Source organism: Bombus bifarius, unplaced genomic scaffold (genome assembly GCF_011952205.1).
Source record: "Bombus bifarius isolate JDL3187 unplaced genomic scaffold, Bbif_JDL3187 scf7180000007973, whole genome shotgun sequence".
Lineage (NCBI taxonomy): Eukaryota > Metazoa > Arthropoda > Insecta > Hymenoptera > Apidae > Bombus > Bombus bifarius.
The window spans coordinates 3,558,070-3,574,351 of record NW_022884359.1 but is presented as its reverse complement, the minus strand read 5'-3'; the positions used below and the strand labels follow the sequence as shown (position 1 = coordinate 3,574,351).

At 38.7% G+C, this 16,282-nt stretch overlaps 1 protein-coding gene across 4 annotated transcripts in view; it reads right to left on the bottom strand.

The window, feature by feature from the left end:
• LOC117216798 (venom dipeptidyl peptidase 4-like) overlaps positions 1–16,282 on the bottom strand; it is a 303,125-nt gene that overhangs the window by 30,287 nt on the left and 256,556 nt on the right. For all 4 annotated transcript variants that reach the window (XM_033463831.1, XM_033463833.1, XM_033463832.1 and 1 more), the window contains one exon: positions 2,825–3,050. In XM_033463831.1, the coding sequence (XP_033319722.1) occupies positions 2,825–3,050 (226 nt within the window). The remainder of the gene's footprint in view (positions 1–2,824; positions 3,051–16,282) is intronic.

Below are 16,282 nucleotides of genomic sequence, written 5' to 3'. Positions count from 1 at the left end.
TATTCATTCTCTCTGATGCTGGCGATACGGTTAAAAGCGATAATTTTAGAATTCATTGGATAACAGCCCCGCCATCCTTCCTTCTCGGTCGTTCCCTTCTTTGTTACGTATTTCTCGCTAAAAGGTATACAATTAAATTTTAATACTTTCATAGAAATTTTCAGAAGCCCCGGCAGATGAGAGGGGAAAGTGAAAAGAAACAGAGCGAAAAAGAAGGAGAGAGCAATAAAACGTTTCGCTCGCGACGGAGCAAAAGACGGTGGTGAAGCGAGCTTAAACGAGCAGGATTAAGAAATTAAATTAAAATTCGATCGGTTGAGAGTTGAACGAGAAGGGGGATGAGAGGGCGGTAGCAGGGACGAAACAAAACTGCAGCCCGCGATAACTTCAATTTTCGTTTGAATATTTCCAAATAAACTTTCCACGCTTTTAAATATGCTCGGAGAAAATGAAACTCGCCGCGAAGAACGAGAAAAAGCTCCTCGTGGGGCTAAGATAGCGGCCACGTTGGCCAGGGTTATGGAAATTACGAAATTCAATTAAAATTACAAACTTCCTATCGTAGAATACCACTCGTTGAAAGGAAACAGATGGTTGAAACCAAGATCCATCGAGAAACGCTAGGAAACATCAGGAATCTTGATTCTATTAAATTCGTAATAACATCGATCGAAATTAATCATTTTTACGATCTTTTCTCGATATTACCCAACGAAAGAAGAAGCAAATGCCGGAGGAGGAAAACAACGAATAGAAATTACATGGAAATGATTAAGAGGCGTAAGATGGAAAGAAAATTGTCAAAACTCACGGTCGACTTTGAGTTTATTTCATTCAATTGCGTAATCGTGCTGAATTGTAGTAAGTCGAAAACATTAAAAGACATTTACGACCTCTTTCACGATATTATCCGTGGAAAGTGAAATAAATGCTAGAAAGTTCCAGACAGGAAAAGTATTAAGGAATAAGATCGGAAGGAATCGCCAGGATTTACAATCCGACTTTCAATATTTTATTTTCCTATAAGTTCAATATTTCCAAATAAATTCGATGGTAGCACCGGTATGGTTAGAGACGAGACAGATCGTTTGAATAAAGCTCGCCAGGCTGAAATTCTGCGAACGATGCGCTGAGAGGTAAAGAAGATTTTAGTGGCGGCGCTGGAAATTCGGGTTATCGAGGATACCGGATAGTCAGGTCGCCGGTTCTACTCGCGCGTTTAAATCTGTCGCGTCTATTCGCCTCGCTTTCCCACGAGGAGGTGACTCTTTGACAATAAGCGCCAGCACAAAACATAGATAGAGAACCGTCGAGGTGGCCCGAGCGCCACCGCTTCCTGGACACTGACAAATCATTCGGCCCATGGAGGATCGACGATTTATCGGTGGCCGTTGCTTATGCACCGAACGACCCTAGAAATCGAATCTTCCAATTCTTTCGCATTTCTTTCTTCGTTCTCGCCGCTCTTGTTGCTCAGACGTCAGGATTTAGGTCAGGTTTTGATCATTGGCTCCCTTTCAATTTGTGCTGCGCTTTAGCAAACTTTAAGATCGAACAAAATCGTAATTGCTTTGCAAACGCGTTTCTGAAGATCTAAATATCAATGGACTTAACATCCATTGTTCGCTAATAATCAACATCTTCGCAAGATTTTAATTATTCCTTGTTGTTATTTAATTAATTCTTTGTTCTTTTAATTATTCCTTGTTGTTCGTGCGTGTTACGATTTCCCAAATTACTTTGAAATTAACAGGTTGGAAGAACGAATGCCGTACAAACGTAATAATTATACCGAGACTCGTGAACGCTGGAAAATTTTGTATACAACAATTGATTAATTTTGAAAGAAATGCGTCATTGTCGTTCTACCAGACTGGTCTGCGTTTTTTTTAGCGAAGAACCGACGCGAAACATGTCAGCTAGTTCGTTTATTCAGTCAGCCGAAGGGAGCTGCCAGTGGGAAACGACGAAATACATATATTTGCGTGAGTTATAGAGGGAAACGTAGCTAGGGAAAATTATGTCGTATGTGTGGGATTAAAATTCGGCGAATCCATGGCAAACAGATTTTCGCGGCAGTTGAAATGGATTCGAGACCTTTCGGGTCTCAGAGATGGAATATCACCGGTGAAATACGTCTGCCAATTTTGTCGAGGCGTGAAGCAAGAGTGAGATACCAAGCAAAATTTCGAAAGAACACGAATTATTCTTCCGTTCAGCTATTGTCGTATTGTTATATCGAAGAATTTTCCGCTCCTTCGAACGTGGATTTCAATTTGAAACTTTTTAATCCTTTTATCTCTAACGCCGACTCTATAGTCGCTGCATGCACGCAACGAATTATGGATACAAACACCGATTACAGTCAGTGGTTAGTTCATGATTAATTCGATACTAATTACGCTAGTAATTACCGTTTTGATTCTATGCTCCATTAGTAGACTGCAGGCGTTAAATATTATTGTGAGATTTAATCGCGATAGTCTCTTTATCAATTTGACAGAAATTTCTCTATTTTATCTGTAGCTTGACACTCAATCGGATTGAGGCTAATCTCTATTAGCCTTAGATAATAAGATTACTTCACGATAAATAAATATATCGATCATAAATATCATCTTTCTCAGAATAAATTTTATCGTGGCATAATTAGTTAACTCCACGAAACAAACAGCGGAAGAAATTCATAAAATTAGATTATATCGCAGAGATCGATAAGGTGTCTTGACAGTAAAATTTCAAAAATTGGAATTAAACATCGCGCGACCAAAATGTTTCAAGTGTACGACTTTCTACGCGTTACCCATACGTAGTTTAAACTCACCTTGTTGTAAATGGCGATGTCAGGCACTCCAGGTCCGGCGCAAGTGAGCACGTAATGCGAATGATCCGTGGAAAATTTCGCGGTATTGTAGAGGCACCGGTTCCTATCGGTTTCCCGTACGATGCCACAGCTTAAACACTTTGGTTTCCGCCCTCCACCGGTCTTCGTGGATATCCTGTACAAATGTTGCACCGCCGACTCCTCTTCCGTCGTTGCCAAGTAGTAGCTGAAGAGGAAAGCCCGGCCAAGAGTTAGAAAAGGACGAAAGGAAAAAAGACACAAGAGAGAAGCGCGAGAAAAACGATAACGGGGAGGGATATAACGCGCTCTCATTTGCATAGGCTGCTCTTTAATGGCTTTGTAATCGCGAGAACCGTCGTGAATTTGCATTGCAACGAGCCCTCTCTTTGTTTACTTTAGCCACACGCGACCACGAGGAAAGGACCGAGGGCTGCAAGGGGAAGAAAGTTGCCGATGTACTCCATTCTGGATACTGGCTTTCGCGGTTTTGCGGTTTCTTTTGCATTCTTTTGCAGGGAAATTGAGCGCTACGGTATAAATACCGCGGCTTGTTTCCAGTTTGTTGTGCACGGAAGTTGATCAAGTTTGAAAGCTACGCTTCGATGGATATCGAGAGATACGCGCTTTCCAATTGATTTTGCTACTATGCAAATGGTTACTCTCGTACTAACGAGACGATCGGGGAATTGGCATTTAGAGATTCATCTGCTAGCTCGTATAAAGTTCAGACAGCAAATTATATTGCAAATAGAAGAATTTCTTTAGTTGTGTGTCGGGAAAATAGAAATTCGCATTTCTTATAACGTTCAGAGAGCAAATTGCATAGGCAATAACAAAATTTCTTCAAATGGCGTTCTGTAAAAATGTAAATCCGCATTTGGTTGTCACGAAGTTCACAGACGGGTTTATACGATACAACAAACAAAGGAATTTCGGTAGTCGCGTTGATAAAAAATTCATAAAAATTCATAGTCTGGTGTTATAACTATTGTCATTCAAATTGTCTATTAAATTTCTAGTCGTTAATCCTAACATTTAAATACATCTATTACTAATAGATAGAAAACGTCGAACTTTTGTATATTGTAGTATCGTGGACGAGGGGTCTGGAGGGGGGGGGGGTGTCGTGCGAATTATAAACAAGCGGTTGCTGAGCATGTGCATGATGGGGCTTAAACAAAAGATATAAGACAAAAGACAAAGAGTTGCTAAGAGACATAAACGAATTAACGGCAGTATGAGTTGAGAAGCCAGAGAGTGCGGATTGCGTTGTCGAGATAGTGCTGTTAGCGTTGTTGAGAGAGAGAGTTGAATCTGTGTTGACGAGAGTTGTTAATTAATTATAATACGTTCTTACGATTAGTTCATGTTAAATAACCGTTGTTTTCTGTTTAATCCATTTATTATTGATAAACTAATTAATTATGGTAGTTACGATACTACAATATTATTAAGATTACTATGATTAAGCGAATAAATAATCGGCAAGGCTAAGAAATATCCTCGCTTGTATCATTTACATTGTAACATTTTGAAAATTATAAAAATACGTTTAAGACGAACAAAGCTTCGCAGGATAATTTTATTTCTATGCAAAATGGGCAGAAACGGTTCGCTTTATTAACATTATGAGAAGGTATTGAGGGTCGATGAAATTGATCGATCGTGGTGATCAATCAATTCATCACCGTGAATCGATTGATCAATTCTGATTAGGCGGTGGGATCAAACATTTGGCTTATGTTGTTAGAGACGCAAAATAGCCAAGAGTTGAATCTAGAGGATGTAACATAAATGTTTTCAGGGTGAGGGTCAAGCATGACAGACCTTACGTTAGACGTTGCGATTCGATGTTGTTAAGACTGATTTATACGTTCAGCCAGCGATGCAAGTGTACCAGAGGTTGTAACGCGATCAGACCTGGCTCCATTTGCATTAATGTGGATCGATTTACTGTCAGTTAATCGATCTATCATTAGCCGGAAGTATTCGATTCTTTGCCAGTCTAAATTCGTACTGATTTCACCACGTTCCAATTGATAGGACTAATTTATGTATCGTTTCTCGTTGACGAGTTTGAACATGTTTTCATGTAGGCAAAATCGAAGAAAAAGCGGCAATTTTGACTTGCCAATTTAGGAAAAGAATATTTTCCAAGCTGCGGAGCGATTGTACGCGAAAAAGATCTTTTCCACCGCTAGAGGAAACTTTATTCACTGATATCTATCGCAAGGCTAGAAAAAATTTCATTCAATGGAAATGCCATTCACTAACGATTGTCACGTTGCTAGCGAAAAATTCCATCTAAAGGAAATTTCATTCACCGACGACTATCACATCTCTAGGAGGAAATTCCAGTTATCGCTAGAGGAAAATTTTATCCGTAGGAAATTTGAATCGGTGACAATTATCACATTGGCAGGGGAAAATTCCATCTAGAGGAAAATTTGTCCACTGATATCTACGACAGAAGAAAAATCCATCGAATTTTATTCACTGACATCTAGAGCAAAATCTCATCCAGGCTAACAAATCATTTCTATTCATTTGACTCATTGACTGTCGCGCGAATTTCATATATTTTTCCCTGGCAATCGCAGCAGATCGAACTATGCTACAAATATCATATTGTATCAAATTTTGTACACTTTTTCCTAACAACGTTATCTCAGTCATTCGGATTATCAGAAATTTATTGGTTCGTGTTCATCTTGTTTTAATGGTTCCAAAAAATTGAATAACCCGACAGTCGAAGTGTTAATTAATTTAAAGCTGAAACAAAGTTCTAGTCAGATAACGCTTTTCAAGTGGCCAAAATTCGCAAGTCAGACAAACTTTCGTTACTGAATTTCCCTCTATCTTGACCCCAAACTTCATTCTATATGGATCAAAGCTTGTCTGAAGAGAAAGCTCGTTTCAATTTGCTCAATATCTCGCGGGCGGAAAAGCCGAGGCGACAAAGATGTCTCGCGACGAATCCACGCGACACACGTGCTTCTCGCAATCTAATTTGTCCGGTCGGTGGAAGGACGTATCCGCAGACGTGTAGCAAACGATCGAATCCGGAAATCTACGGGTCCCAACATTGCAGTTTTGTCCAGACTAATCCGTGTCTAATCTAAATCTCCGTCTGCCGACTTACTCCCGCCGCGGTGCGCAGCTTACGCCGCAATTTCTATGCGCATAGATCAGATATAGCGTAGCCCCATGTTGAACAAACACTGAACTCTCTGCGACGCTAGGTTAGGCTTCGCGTGTTCTATGAACTGTTGGCTACGAGCAAGCTACTCAAGGGCGCTTCAGTTTTAATTTGAGTAAAGGGTGTATGATTAACCGGATCGCGCGAGTAGCAAGTTGTTACCAGTTATTACGTGGACGAAGCGTTTAACGTTGTCGAGGAACTGAATATTTATCGGGTTGTACGAGAAGTTCATAGTAAAATTTGAGGAAAAAACTGCAAGCATTGTATCTTCGCAAAATTATCATATAAAAAAAGCGACATAATTTTCACGAAAGCGACAAGATTTTTAGGAAACGCAAAGAGCTTACAAAAAAAAATAATGATTTATTTCATCTTGGTGTTTCTAAGTAACATTTACTAAAATGTGAATTAAGATACCAATGGTATTACTTCGACAGTTAAGTTTCAACAGTAAACGATAACGATAAACAATAACGATAAATAAAATAAAGTAAGTTTCACAGGTACACAGGTCGATCGATAGCCGAAAAAATTGTCGATGTGACTTTCGGCTCGAAATTCCTTCGAAGGTGCGACTACGAATTCAATCTATTTCAATGCGCATCCACTTCTCGTAGATACAAGCCAGGTAGTAAAGCGAAGGTAATCGATTTTCGATATTCTAGCGCGACGACGTCGTTTTTTTCCCCTCAACACTTATCAATGTTTGATACATAAATATATAAAGCCAAGGATATTCGGCTTATCGTACAGCACAGTTTTGTTGTATCCCTATACGCGGTTTACACGCGTACGCTTTAGACGAGGATAACGACCACCTACCGGGTGTCCAGAGAGTCACCTAATTGAATAAACCAACGAAACGCAGGACAATCAACACTCCTGAGCGTTTCAACCTCGTTGCCGCGTAACTAACAACGTTTAGCCAACCTGTAACTTCTGATTGTCACGACATATTTAATCTTCCCGTTTTATCTTCACTGTTGTCAATTTCCATTAAGCTTGACGAAATTTTATTCGAAACGAAGCTAAACAAAGTGAAATTAAATAAGTCGTTACAAACATTTCATTATCTTTATGTCAGAAGTAACAGTGAGCAATAACGTACATTACTACATTAACATTGCTACTATACCAGTAACATTATTACTTAACGCGTTAACCAGATACTTAATTATAAAGTTAGAGATTAATGGAGATAAGTAAATTTTAGTTAGAAAATTAGTTTATCCTTGCAAATGTGATTACGATCTAATTTACAATGAAACTAAGAAAAATGTAACGATACGCAAAAGGTTATGGAGTCTGTCAATGAGAAATTATTAAGAAAATGATCACTTATGTGATACGTATCTCCATGATATTTTAATTCATCGATATTTATTTGTATCCAGGTTATCGATATCTCCCTCTAAAGCATCCTTATATCTCACAGAAGATATATCGCACATGCATTTTCACCGGTGCTTGTCAGGAAAAATTTCCTTTAGTCCGAATCTTAGTACCACGTAGTACCGAGTGGTTTACGATCTTGATGAAATATCTCCTAATAAAGCAAGCAAAACAGAGAGGATCGCCATAAACATCATTGGCCCACTTTCGTCGCGCGATTTATCGTATCGAACATTCCATTACCTTTAACGGTTATAATACTATGTCGCGACAACAAAAACTAATTTTCCCGAGGACGTGATAAACGGATGGTCGATAACAATTTCGTAGCGATCGTAACGGGTATCGTAATTTTACTGTTCAACTGGAATTCACGGCTCGTGCCTCGATAACCGTAAAAAAAGATCAGCTCCGTGGAAAAATGCATAAACTATCGCGTTACGATACAATGCTGCCACGGACTACGCGTTGTTCCATCGTCGTTTTTCCGCCACGATATAAATTATAACTTCGGTACTCGAAACGAGCTGCTCGTCTCTCCATAAGGGAAACAACGGCGAATATTGCAAGCTTCGGCATGGCAATCTTGCGACACGCTTGGATACCGGCAATCAAGCGTCCTTATGTCAAGCGTTCAGGTCCGAAGCTGTTACGTCTGATTTATAACGTTCCACTACCACTGGCGCGCAGTCCGGCCTGCAACGGGATCAAACTACTGGCTTCATTTGCATTAATTTGGATCGATCGCCCTGCGGGTAACGAATTACCCGATCGATTCGAATTATCCGGCGATTTTTCAAGTCAAATCACCAGCGTCGATAGCTTCATGAGTTTGAAAGGTTCATTTCTCTATAAGCGATATTTCGCTAATTATGCAGCTTAATGGTTCTTTTCTAATTTTGTTTATTTATTTACAGGAAATTCACAATCGTGAATTTCTCCTAAATTTATTTATTTATATTCGGGTTAGCTTCGGATCAAACTGCTGCCTTGATTTGCATGGATTTGCATCGATCACGCTGCGGGTGACGAATTACCCGATCGATTCCAATTATCCGGCGATTTTTCAAGCGACAGCAAATTCAATTCGATGCTTATCACGTACTTTACTATTTATAAGTGATATTTCGGGGATTAATCAGTTTAGCGATTTCTTCTAATTTTATTTATTTATTTACGGAAAGTTCATTATTACGAATACTACAGATAATTGAAACTGTAAATAACAACACGGGAACAAAAATCTAAAACAAAGTACGATATGTTATGGTATGTGTTTAATTTTCAGTTACCCAGCAGCTTATCCATAGGTTCCATTGTATTTTGTTTTCAAATATGTGGTTTGGTTTCAAATATTTGTGTTCAAATTTTGTTTTCAATATGTTTTGTTTTCAAATATGGACAGAAAAATTTAACAGGAGAAAAGAAGAAAGTGGCCGCTGGTAAAATAAATATTATTCGAAATAAAAACCTTTCTGATGAGAAAAATATAGCGAACTGGTAAACATATTTTAATTGTAGCGAATGTGCTAATGGTTCCATGCCAATATATAAAACCAATATATAGTATTGTTACGTCAGGTCACATGTTTCTGATAAAATAAAGTTACTTCATTACGAAAAATAATTTCGCGAGCAAAGAGAATGAAAAAGTATAATATTCAAATAACATAAAAATAATAATGCAAATTATATACAAGTGAACGTATAAATTATATAAACTTTAATAATTATATGGTACGATTTCCTAATGTTTTCTAAACCGTTTTCTGAGAAAATTTTATCGACACGATCTCCTTCGATAAATTTTCTATTCAGAAAATGTCTATTTGCTCCCTATAAATTTTGGAATTTTAAATCAGGCAATGAAACAAGGATACTGGAACGAGTTTTACAAGAAAAATTATGTTACGGTTTTGATCATTTAAATTTAACAGGGTGCTTAGACGCGTCGTAATTCGATCGTTTCGTAGGTATCTTCAGTTACACGTTTTATGTTAGGCGATTTTACGACTCTGCCGGAGTTCCTCCCCCTGATTGAAGAAACTCCATGTAGACGTGATTATAGTTATCGATCGACAACACCCAATCGGAGCAAATTATTAGCCGGAGGAGGTGGCGAATTACCGGATAGCCAGTGTCAAATTAGCGAACGACAAGTTGACAAATAGACAAGGTGGTAAATATTTAACGACAAACGATGAATCACCGACTATCCAATTTGTGTATCTGCGTATGTTAAACGTCAAATAATGGATAAATCAGGGCATCGAAGCACTATCAATAAATATCCTTAATTATCTGTTTACCACTGTCCACGGAATAACGGAAATAACAAATTCTAAACATCGAAATTACAAACTCTATGGATTTTTATAATGAATGATATAATATAATCTTTGTAATTCTTTGCAAAATCGAAATTCTGTACAAAGTCGAAAGACACAGACGAGAAATTAAATATTCCAGATGTCTGTAAGAGATATTTGCAGGAATCTATTAGAGAAAAAGGTGAGAAATTTTTCAAGAGGAGGCTCGCGGCGCTACAGATAGCGGGAGGCTTAATTCGGGTAAAATTTTAATAAACTAAGAGGCAAATTTTAAATACTCGAGGATGAGTTGATCATTCGAAACTAGGGAACTAGGGAAGTCGTTAATGCGGCAGAATGAAAATCGCAAGAAATTTGAGGTAAATTAGCGAGTAGCAAGGGGAAAGTTTTAACGAGCAAAGGTATAGACAGTATCGTGGAACAAAGAATTTTTAAAGTCGAGCATTTCCAACAGAAGTTTCACCATAAAAAGTTGCGTCTCGGTTTCGGAAGTTTCGAGATGGGACGTTTTCAGACAAGACTTCGAGATCGAAATTCATTAAAAATATCGCAAACGCTTAATGGCTTCCGCGAGAAAATTTCCGCGGATTAAAAATAAATTCTATTTTCGATTTGGAATATCTCTTTTACAATTGTATCAACTACGACGTGAAATCGAGATTCGTAAACCGATTGAACGGTTAAAAGTTTAATGTATCAGAAATGATTCGACAGTGCGCGATGACAAAGAGAGAAGAATAATGAGCGGGGGAATAATTCATGGCCGATTTAACGGCGTTGAAATTTCACAGGTGCCCTATGCACAGGATTCACTGAAAACCCTTCATAATTTAATGATTGAATACTAGCAGATTCCACCGATTTATGTTTTCTCCCCGATGCTCTAAAAACGCACATTCGTTTGAACTGTACTGGAAATTTGCGAATGTAAAAGGAGCAGACGCTGCGATTATTTATGCAGTCGATCGAGGAACACGCAATTATGTTCGTTGGTAGACGAGGATCCATCGAAAAAGCTCTACACGCGTAGAACTGTGCTCGGAGTGTCCGCAGGTGCAAGCTTTCTAAAATTTGTAAGCTCGAAAACTTGTAAAATCGCATACTTACAAATTTCAAACTTCGACTACTTCGGGTGCAAAAAATTCGAGTATCTGAAAATTGCGTAACTCAGATTCCATGGTCGGTAAATCGAAAGGCTAAAAAATTCAGTAGTTCAGGCAAGATGGAGAATCCGAAACGCGAAGCTCTAAACTACTGAAAACGTTAAACATTCACCATTAACACTTAGTTGGTGCCATCGAAAATGGAACACGTAGGAACGAGAAATAGCAGTAGCTGGAAACAATTACCACAACGAAGCAAGCGTTTATTTCCTAGCGATTAAAGCTCGATCGTTCCTGAACGTGACCGCAGCGGGGAAGACGAACGCCATCGCCCTTCTCTAGTAAATTTTCCAGCAGGGGATGAAGCGCAAGGTAAAGCTGGGTGCGTTTAAAGTCGACGCGACAGGTCAAATTAACAGGATATTGAAATTAATCCGTTCTGAATGACCCGAGGCTCATCCATCTTGCTGACGAAACTACACAGCTTTTCCCCTCTTTCTCTTTCCATCTTTCCTTTAACCAGGGTTGTTCCGACATTCACCGCCACCGGTTACAAACCCCCCGTTGATTTTCCTCCGATGATGGAGAGTTTACGTTCATCTTGGGGCTACGACTGTCAAACCCTAAAGCCATTACCTCTCGTAAGATATTGAATTACCCCGCCTCACCTGTTAGAGTTGACGAGGAAAGTCGTGACTTATGAATACCGAAGCAAACGCCCTAGAATCCTATACTCCCTCTTCGCCTGGCTAATGTTATTAATTTTCCATATCGACAAGGAACTGTTCATTTAGAGAGTTTCATTGAACACGGTGTAGTTAATATTACACAGAGCGGTCGCCCTGGTAACTGGTGGGTACAATCGGGTACAGGATGATCCTACGTGTAAAAATAAAATATGGAGTTCAATTTTCTCGCGCGGTGCTCCTGGTTTCCGAGGAAATCGAGTTTGGAAGTTTATCAAGTATATTTAAAACTAGCCGAGTACAGACTGGTACGAATAAACAATAAGCAGCAGATTGTTATAAATGCGAAAATAAGTCAATACTCATCTTTAGGAAAATGAAGTTTGAACATGTTTAGTTAAGAATACTGGACTTGCACACGCGAAAGATACATTTTCAAATGTATTCTTCTCGAAAAAGGAGCATCTTATCAACAAATTTTATTCTACGTTTCTGATTTATTTTTGCGTGTAGTTTATCCTCTTATCGATCGTTTGCTCCTGTTCAGCTCGGAATTGGCCACGCGTTTTAGTATAGCTGACAAATTTTTTAACTCGATTTCCTTGGAAACGAAACATCAAATGAACAAATTTCGTTCTATATATTCGTTTTATTTTGTACACTCGTCGAGTCACTCTGTACCCAATCGTGCTACCAGTTATGCACCACCCTGTATAGAGCTAGTAGATGAAGTTTCGAATCAAAAATAGAACCGGTGGATAAGAGGAATTATGTTATAGAGGTTTTAGTATTGTATTGGACATACAGTGGCTCATGAAACTATTCGAATATTAATTATAGAAAATTCTGCTGGATACATGTATTACGTATGTTATACAAAAGTTTTTGACATTTCATTATTGTGAAATGAGAAATGAAGGTCGATACTGAATTTGAAATAAATTCGTAATTTGCTTTCTAATTGAAATTAAATCAAATAAGAAAAATGTATCATGTGCTCAAATGATCAAATACTCGAATGTTTTCGTGAGTCTATTATATAATTGCTAAATAATTCGTTATACTGTTTCAAAATTCTTGCAAGTAATTTTCACTACTTGTTGCTCTATAATCTGAATCATTATGTTGTACAAACCCAAGATTCTAATTAGTTATTTCTCTAATAATCTAGATCAACTGTGATCTTCTGTATAAAGATAACAAGTGTTCTAATGTTTATAATTAGGAGCATATACTCTCTCTCTCTCTTTCTCTTTGTGCATCGTTATCGCACAATATGGTAGACCGTAATCCATCGCAATGAACGCATGCAATCAGCGAATCCCAGTGTTCGTTTTCGCTCGCCTCAGTCATTTCTGCGTAAGTAGAACGACGTGGAATTAGAAGTTCTGCAGACGACTGCGCAAACACGGCTAATTCACCTCCTAATCTGTTCCCCTCAAACTAATTTCCCCATCGTTCCCTTACTTCGCTAACAGCGGAAGAGCTTGTGGAAAGACGGTTTCGAGTGTTTGAGAGCGGTGACTGGCTTGGTAGGATGGGTTGTTGTGTATTTTTTTTAGTGGTATGCGAGTTTCCAGGCTGTGGAAAGGTTGTTTCGCGGGAAGCACGCGAGCAAAGAAAGATTTGGTTTACAGGAGATGGAGGATGAAACGCAAAGAAATATTTCCAATTGTCTATGGTTTGTTATTGTTGTAACAAACATATTGTGATTTCAGTCGTTATTGTAATTATTGGAATGAAGTAACCACAATATGATATAGGGTCAGTTTTATTTTATCTTCTTCTAGAAATTTGAATATTAGTACCCTCCTGGGTGCGCAGTAGATTGGAAAGTATAAAAGATGGATTTTCAATTAAAAGAAACATTTAGTAGGATTTATAAAATTAAAAATTGTACAAAAATCATCGGTTTTAAAATTCGTAATTTTAATTTTATACATTGTTTCTACGGTACTCGTTATAAATTGCATTAAGATGAAATTTAATAACTAGCTATCAGCCTATCAAACTCAACGTCCAACAGAAACAACATTTCGTACTCGCCAACTTAATTAATTTCGGAACGGCAGAATGAAGTACCGTATTTCCCCCTCATTTTTGTTCTACGTACTTTTAAGAAGTAACAGCTCTTCGTTATTTATGTTTCCTGACAAAGTTCTGACAGGGAAAGGCCAAGAGTATTCTGCACCAAGCTTAAACTTGCTCGAAGTAGTTATCGCGTTAATAAAACTACATTATTCAACCATCTACATTCAATTTTAATTATTTTCATGGTTGGTGTATTTAATTCAACACAATTCACTACAGACACACCATTACGAAGTTAAATAGGATTTTTATACAATGAAGAAAATCAATCTTTTAAACGGACACAGGACACTCCTGTGCAATTCGAAGTCCAATCTTGACAAACCTCTCCATTCAATAACGAAATTATTATTTGAAATCCTTTTCTACGATTAAGAAAATTAATCTTTTAAACAGATTCTGCGACACAATTCGTTCTCCAGTTACAATAAACCTCTCCAGCTTACAGTAGAGTTAAAGCACCATGCGTCAGAACAATTATGACAAACGAAATACCATACCATTTCACTTTTCAAATATTATTTCCGTACAACCTTACACAAGAAATTACAGCAAGCAATTAATCTTTTAAACAGATTCCGCGATACAATTCGTCCTTCAATTAATGATGAACGAAATATCATACCTTTTCATCTCTCGAATATTATTTCCAAACAATTAAAGAAGATTAATCTTTTAGACGAACGCGAGACACTCCTATAGAATTCATTCCTCGATCACGACAAACCTCTCCATTGCAAAACAATGCTATCACTCAAATCCATGAAACGAACAGAGAAGACAACCATAATCGGTTCAAACGCGCGAGAACAAACATGTCAAACGAAACTACAGCTTCACACCGCTCTTTCATTGAACTTGGTCGTGAAAGCGTAAACATTCGTTTAACGAACAATATCGCAGTCAAAAGAACACGGTCGACAGTCTCAGGGACGAGAAAAGGGAGAAAAGAAAAAAGAGAAAGAGAGAGAGAGAGAGAGGGAGGGAGAGAACTCTCCCTATATTTTCGCAGCGTCAGCGAAGCTTTGCCACGATGCTTTGCACCGGATTACACAGGCATAGAAAGCTGTTCAGAGAGTTGGTCGTTATCAGCGCGATTTGTTTCGCAGCGAGCTGTGGAAAATAATCCTCGGGCGGTGCGGCGCCGCAAGAAAAAGCCTTAAGCCATTGCGTGGCATTGGCTCGCGCGTGCAAACAAACCTACCCAGCAGCTCTTTCAGGAATTACGAGCACTCCGTGACAATTCCCACGCGTTTAACATGCTAAAACGCCGCGGCTTCTACCAGAACCCCTCTGCCGGTTGAAGGCGGTTTTAAAGTACTGCCACCATTGTTCCGTGAAGTAGACGAGCAGAATGGAACCTCTCGCGCGCGAGCTTTCAGGATAATAGCGCCGGAGACGTCTCTCGTCCACGGAAAAAATTCCGCGAAGTAAGCGTCGGCGGACGCGTGGTTTCGATCTACTCCGAGGAATCGATGTCTTTCGTCAGGAGACGATAAGGACTGGCTGCTGATGATGCTTTAATCGAATGTGAGAAGAATGGAGACGTGTTGTGTGTCGAGTGATAATCGAGTAGTCGAGGGAAAAATGTCGTTCCGGATGTGCTTCGATATTGAATTAATTTAATTGTCGTCTGATTTTTGGAGGATTTGCTCGAGGCAATAGTTCGTTATATGGATATTGCTTTTTTATATAATGATTTTTACACATTTATCGATCTGTAGAATTAAGCAGAGATCGAATTAATCTCTAGGAAGTTCATCAAATTTAGACTGGTATTTTGCGTCGCTGAAATCAAATTCTTCTATCTTTGTAGTCATGATATTTTCTAATTGAGAAAGTAATATTTCACGCGTAGTAGCTTAACTTGCCGTGCTAATGATAGAAACACAGGCCAATTTATCTCAGTCTAATATTCAATTATAAATTATCATAGAATCTAGTTTAACCGAGCGAAATGCAAATCGGATTGAGCCGAACGAAATTGATGAAATTCAGATCAGTTCATCTCTTCGATTCAATTGTTGAATCGTCGCTGCAGTGACTACGTTTCGCGTTTTATTCAACAAAAAAATAATGTTTCAAACGTACCACTTCAATGTATCCTAACAGTTATCAAAACACACTCTAATTTATCTCACTCTTAACGCTAGATTCACCGATGATCATAAAATCTATCGTTCTCTTATATATATTTTCCCATATCACGTGCACTCTGTGTATTTTCGCGCTTTCGAATTTCCCACGAGCGCATAAAAATTCACAGCTCACTAATAGCAAAAGGTCGAAATAATTGGCCGCTGTGGATCGATAAATCACGCGAACATGACCGGAAGCGACCTAGTTTACCCTTTACCAACACGCTGCTCAAGAATGGATTGTTTTACAATAGATATTCAGGGTCGGAACGAAAGTTACCGGTTCGACTAGGCGAAGGCTCGGATTTCCGGTATGCTGTTCCCTAGCTCGCGGTGCTTAAAGCTTCACATGCTTGCAGCTAACTTTAAATTGCACGGCGCCCCCTCGAACTTTCATCGGCTTCCAGAAGATACATAACTTAGGAGATACTCTTTGCCCGGGGTTTATACACACGTTGCAGCCTCTGCTGACGATGATCTCGTTGAAATTACTCT